This window comes from Arachis duranensis, chromosome 2, assembly GCF_000817695.3.
Source record: "Arachis duranensis cultivar V14167 chromosome 2, aradu.V14167.gnm2.J7QH, whole genome shotgun sequence".
NCBI classification, from domain to species: Eukaryota; Viridiplantae; Streptophyta; class Magnoliopsida; order Fabales; family Fabaceae; genus Arachis; species Arachis duranensis.
In genome coordinates this window covers 92,477,119-92,483,604 of record NC_029773.3, presented here as the reverse complement: position 1 = coordinate 92,483,604, position 6,486 = coordinate 92,477,119, and the positions used below count along the sequence as shown (strand labels likewise).

Genomic DNA, 6,486 nt, shown 5'->3' with positions numbered 1-6,486 from the left:
CCCCCCCAAAAAAAAAAAAAAAGTTGCCCTTATTCTAACCATATACCAACTTCTTGTTGGATTTTTTTTTTATTCTTTATTAATTAATCTTAGGATTTCTAAGTCATGTACGCTTTCAGAAGGAAAGTAGTTCGCCACTCTAAATATTATGTAACTTAACTAGTTAGCTTTATAAGTATATATGGCAACAATTTAGTGTTCTGTTGAGGTAGGTAGCTCTAAGTTTGACTTAATGTTATGATTTTGGTGAAACTGAATCAACTGCATGCTTCTCATTATGTTTTATACGAAGATTTTGTTATATTTTTTATGAATATGTTTAAAAAAATGACAATATTATGTCTCATGATTTTGTTTTTGATGGTAAAGATGATAGCAAAATCCTATGCTGATGACCTATCAAAATATATTAATAAGAGAGAAGTATTCACACACTAAGATAAAAATTATTTCTAGTGACAATAATATAATAGTCACTATATATCTTATTTAACTTATATTTATGTGAAATAATATATTTATTATTATTACTATATGTTATAATAACAATTATATATTTTTTGCAGTCATTAAAAATATTTTTACCAGCAATTATATAATTACTTCTAAAATATTTTAGTGGCAAAATATAAAACAATTAATATCATCTAATTGTCAGTAAATATATTAACAGTTATTTTTATTATTTGGTAAAAAAATAAAATATCACTAACAATGATTTTTGTAATAATGACATCTTTATAAGATATATTTAGTTCTCCTTTTCAACGGACTTTATATTATTACAATGGTTAAAATATATAGTTGCTAAAATTTCATGTGTTCATCAAATATATGGTTTTGATTCTTTTTTCCCCTTAAAATGGATAACTAAGCAGAAAAAGTCATTTATATGTATTCTCACACGTTTATGGATTTGACATTAGGGAACAAATATTTGTCACATATGTCAGCAACACGAGCGTTGAATTTTATATTGGAGCAGCTCTAATTATTAATTAATTAATTATTAATTAATTAAGAGGAGTTGCTGGTCCGAAATTCATCAATTTCATCCCTTTTCAGATTTGTTGGAGAGCGTTCTACTTGCCACATCCACCACCATAAATTCCCACTATAAATATAATTGCAATTTCTTGTTTGTGACATACAATAATAACATATAATATAATGTACCATGGTGATGACTACTATTAAGAGAAGAGAAGTGATGGTTCCCCAAGATCATAGTCATCATTTCTTGATTATGGAAGATGATGATGATGAAGACCTATTTGAGATTGATCTTGAATTAGTGAATTGCATTTCTTCATCACCATCAAAACCACATTATTACAATACTGCCACTACAAGTACTACTAATTCTAATTATTCCACAGGGAAAAAGAATGCACTCTTGGCGAATTGCTTGATGCCAATTTCAGATATTTCTAGTGCAATTCCAGCTTGTAATAAGAGTAAAAATATTAGTAGTAATAATAATAATTATAATGTTGTTATTTCCGAGTCTTTTTCATTGGAGGAATATCTTAGGTTACCATTTTTGGGGGATATAGGAGCATTGTTGCATGGCAAAACAAAACCACAATTTCAGTTCCAGTTTCACCATTAATTAGTGACTGATTAATTATGTATTATCACATATATGCAAGTTGCTTATTATCTATGAAATCTTCTAAGCTCTATAAATGTTGATAAATTCTAATTATGCTAGCTAACTAATAAAAAATTAGTCAATATCAGTTAATAATTCAAAAAGATCCGATATATATTCCTATTTCTTTTCAAAATTATTATTTTTTCCCTCTCAACATATATACACTTCAATTTTACATACTTATTATCACAAGTCACCTACCTTCACCATTAGCCATGGTTGCTGCTACCAGTGACCACCGCTGGTCATCTCTATCATCGGCAACGACCACATACGATGGTTTACCACCACTGTCACCATCAGCCACCACTGGTCACCCTAAATTCTACACCTTGAATTTTAGATCATAAATACTAAATTTAAAACTTTAAATCTTAAATAAAAAATACTAAACCCTAAATTTTAAACTCTAAATTCTAAATTCTAAGTCAAATTTTAAATTCTAACCATAAATTTTAAATCTTAATTTTTAAATTCTAAATACTAAATTTTAATTTTTTTATAAGTTTTAAATGTTTAAATTATTTTTAATTTTAGATGTTTCTTTTTATTATGAAATATTAACTATTTTATTGGCTATCCATCCCCTTTTATAATTATATGAAAATATTTAAAGATTATCTGAATTTATTATTTTAGCCATCATTTTTAGTCATTAATTTTATTTTCTTTAGTTTAATAATTCAATAACATACTTCTAATCCACACTTTTAAACATTAATAATTAACTAATAATAAAAAATAATAAATTCTTATGGTCATCTAACATTCCTCCAATTATATATACTTTTCCATAATTATATATATACATACGCGCATAAAACGAGCTTTTTACTTTTTGTATTGTAGTACAAGTAGAAGTAGTGTTTTTCAATAATGTAAAAATTTAGTGTATTTTAATTTTAATTTGTATAAATATTACAAATCTAAAGGTTAGATTTGTGATTTTTATTTTTTATTTTTTAAAAGTTTACAAATCTGAGGGGTTAGATTTGTTTTCTAACGTTAAAAAAATTTTTAAGCATGCAAATCGGACCTTCAATTTGAGTTTTTTTGAATTTTTGGGTTTTTTTTTACCCAAAATCGACCCAGTTTTCTATCCTCACCCAAAACCAACCTTTAGTTTTTTTTTTTTTCACGGTATCTTTTAAATTGGCAGGTTAAGGACTAATTCGCTGCGGTACTGAATTCTATTTAAGGGTTTGTCGCTGACTAATGAGTTGTTGCATGCACAATAAGACAAAATTCGAACCCCCGACACTTACTTAAGCGGGCTACTACTAGACAAACTCAACTTGATTACCTTCATTTTTTTTACTTTCACCTAAAATCGAACCCATGGTTTTCTACTCCTACCCAAATCTAAGCGTCCTATTTGTAATTTTTAATTAAAAAAAAATATTTTTACATTCATAAAAAACACACAAACTCTTCATAATTATGCATAATACACTCTCCAATCCATTACAAAAAAATATTAGCCGCATAAAACTCTTGATATTATTTGCATATGTTAACATCAATGAAAAGCAGAAAACAACAAATGTTGTTGATTATGTGATGATCTAAGGATCCACTCATTTTGGGATGCATTGCTTCTATACTCTTACTCTCCATTCCAAAAAGTCATACTCTACTTATATAGATCTATAGGCGACATTTGGGGCTCCTTGGGTTTCTAGTTTCAAAGACTTGAATAAGTTGTACGACAAAACAACAATAATAAAACCTTTTGAAAAGATCGTACCGAATCTCTTTTAGTATTGTGTATCTAGTGCCACCGACTTATATGGATTCAAGAATTCACATTTTTATTTTTAGAAAATTATATGAACCAAAAGGTTGTGAGCAAAAGATAAACAAAATCATGTTAATTTATATTAATAATTAATTTTAAATTTTTTAAATTTAAAATTTTAAAAATTTAAAATTAATTAAATAAATCTAATTAAAACCTATAAAAACCTTTCTCTTTTCTCTCACATCAATGCTGCTGCGCTTCGTGGTGATGGGTAAATTTGATTCTTATGCTTCTGTTAACAATATTATGCTCACGAATTATAGCAAGGAGGAATTTTTGTGTGAGGCGAAAAGGCTGTTTCATGAGATGGGGCTTGGTGGGAGGGATAAGGTTTTTTGGAACTCGATGATGATTGTGATGTGCGGGTAACACCGCGAGGGATCGGAGGTGCTGGCACTTCTCATGTAGGAAGTAGTTTGATTGACTTGTACTTAAAGTGTACAAGGGACATGTTAGAGTGCAGGATGGTGGATGATGGGATTTTTATTTTGTATTTAACACGCATATTTGTAATTAGGGGTTTGTTGCAGATATTGTTCTTTGCGTTTTGGGATATTAGGTGCCGTTTTGATGATTAAAAAGACTGCAAACTACACAATTATAGAATTATAAAAAAAACATTCATTTAATATGAAAAAAAAATCCTAATTCTTAACAAAAGAAACATCTAATTATATTTTAGTAAAAATAATTAAATATCTATAAAATTTAAAAAAATATGAAATTCTTAAAGAAATAGAGACATTCATATTTGCAATACAAAAAAATTTATGAAAAAGAAACATTCTGATACTTAGAAGAAGAAACATCTATATATATTAATTGGTAGAGATTTTGAATTCACACAAAGGTATTTGACTGGTTGTTGGCTAATACCCGTTTGGTCATTGCTCTTATTTTTAATATTGGGTTAACGTGTTTTTTTGAATTGTGATCTATTGTGGTATTTTTCTAAAACGTGAGATGATTTAATTTACGGAATACAAATCATACCGTTCAATTTTTAAGAGATACAAAAATCGAACCGTCCAATTTTTAGGTACAAAAATTGGACCGTTCAATTTATGTACTCGAACCCTCCGATTTGTGTTTAAAAAATTAAAAAAATTTGGAGTACATAAATCGGACTACCCCAAATTTTTAAAATTTTTTAAATACAAATCAAAAGATCCTATTTGTGTACGTCCCATAGTTTTAAAAAACACCAAAAATTATCATATTAAAATATAACACATACCCTACTTCCATATCTAAATTTTTTAGCCTAAAAAATTGTGTTTTATTATATATCATATTTATATTAAGATTCATTTATACATGATTTTTTTTTTACCATTTTTATATGGTTTTTTAAGGCTTTTTATTATTTTTTGTTTGTTTATCTTGCACACCCTTTTAATTGAACATTGTTTATTTTTTTATATGTTCAAATTACTTAAAATGAGATTTAACAAACTTTTAAAAAATAAACTATTTCAGTTTTTTTTCTTATAGTCTCGTATTTTAAAATAAATTCATGCATTATTCACTAATTGACATCACAAGAGAAAAAAGTAATGAATAATTACTCAAATTTAATTATTCTTAAAAATTTTTAATATCAGATAGTTTAATCTTTTAAATTTAAAATAAATAAAATAATCATTAATATTTATTTTTGTTAAATAAACTGAATTTTTTTTTAATTATTTACCTTGTTTAAGACATCCCCGATATTTTTAATTCCAAATTACATCGGGTTTTTATTAAAATACAAACTATTCAATTCCTCAATATAACATTGTTTTAGGTAAAAAAAAAAAAAGAAGAAGATCAAATTGTCTCAAAAAGTGAATAATTAAGAGCCTTTGTGATTTATTTTTGTTAGAAGTCATATCATCTTTCGGAAAAATAAACAGAAATTGAACTTTTTGATAAAAATGTATTCGATCTTTTGTATTAATATTAATTAATATATATAACAATTCCAAAATGATTTATTTTATAATACACAACATACCCTTATATATGAGTGTTGCTGAATTTTCTTTAACAACAGATTGAACTTTATGATTTATCAATTGTTATTATTATTATAACTCAAATTTTGAGTTTTCTCTCACACTAGTAACCTAACTAATGCATATTACATTTTGGCTTAATTTGAATGCTGAAAGTTGAAACTAAAAAGTTATGGCAGTTAAATGATACACGAACATCTGTGATTATATGAAAAAAATATATATATTATTTTAAGCTTGAAAATTAGAAAATTGGTTATAATAATTGCAAACACACCTATGTCTATTTATTTCATTCCTAACAATAAACGAAACTAAAAGCATCAATTAGGATGCATGAATGAGTTCAACTAAGGAGCTAATTTTTTTAGCCAAGATCAGTTAATTTTTTTAATTTTAAATTTTAAATCCTTAATTTTATATGTTATATTTTAATTCTAAATCCTAAATTTTTCAAAATAAAGGTTAAAGAAAAAATTTTACAATAAAAAACATTAAACAATATTAATTATCTGAAACTTAGTTTCCTATATTTTTTCATGTTACTGTAGTAATAAAAAGATATTTATTTATTCTTAATTCTCAAGTTCATAACATTATATTACATAACTCACAAACAACACATACAACTAACACAATACATTAATTAGCCACATACATGATATAATAATAAGTGACACCTAAACTATATATCCAAGATTAACACCACCTATGAGAAGAAGCCACGTGCCATACCCTTTTCATTCTTCATGATGATGATGATGATATATAGCCATAACCTAACCTTGCTCGCATGCTTCTTGCTTTATTTACTAATAATAAATATATATATAGGTGTGCATGCAGCTACATATATATGAATTAGCGTCTTCTAGCGGCGGTTTCTCTCTGAGCATTGAAGTAGACAGCAGCAACAGGAAGAGAAAGGTCAGAGTGAGCAGAGAAGTTGATAGTGTTGAAGTGATCCCTTGAACTTGGTGGGGTTACACTCTGCCTTCTCTTTTGCTTCAACAACACAAACACATACC

At 26.7% G+C, this 6,486-nt stretch overlaps 2 protein-coding genes across 2 annotated transcripts in view; one reads left to right on the top strand and one right to left on the bottom strand.

The window, feature by feature from the left end:
- The first annotated feature begins 1,168 nt into the window (after positions 1-1,168).
- Positions 1,169-1,650, top strand: LOC107476376 (uncharacterized). The gene has a single exon (XM_016096169.3). The coding sequence runs from the start codon at positions 1,178-1,180 to the stop codon at positions 1,610-1,612; it is 435 nt and encodes a 144-aa protein (XP_015951655.1). The 5' UTR covers positions 1,169-1,177; the 3' UTR covers positions 1,613-1,650.
- Positions 1,651-6,006: 4,356 nt separating this feature from the next.
- LOC107476322 (CEN-like protein 2) overlaps positions 6,007-6,486 on the bottom strand; it is a 2,354-nt gene continuing 1,874 nt past the window's right edge. Inside the window, 1 exon segment of the mRNA XM_016096124.3 lies at positions 6,007-6,486. Within this exon segment, the coding sequence (XP_015951610.2) occupies positions 6,320-6,486 (167 nt within the window). The 3' untranslated portion in view covers positions 6,007-6,319.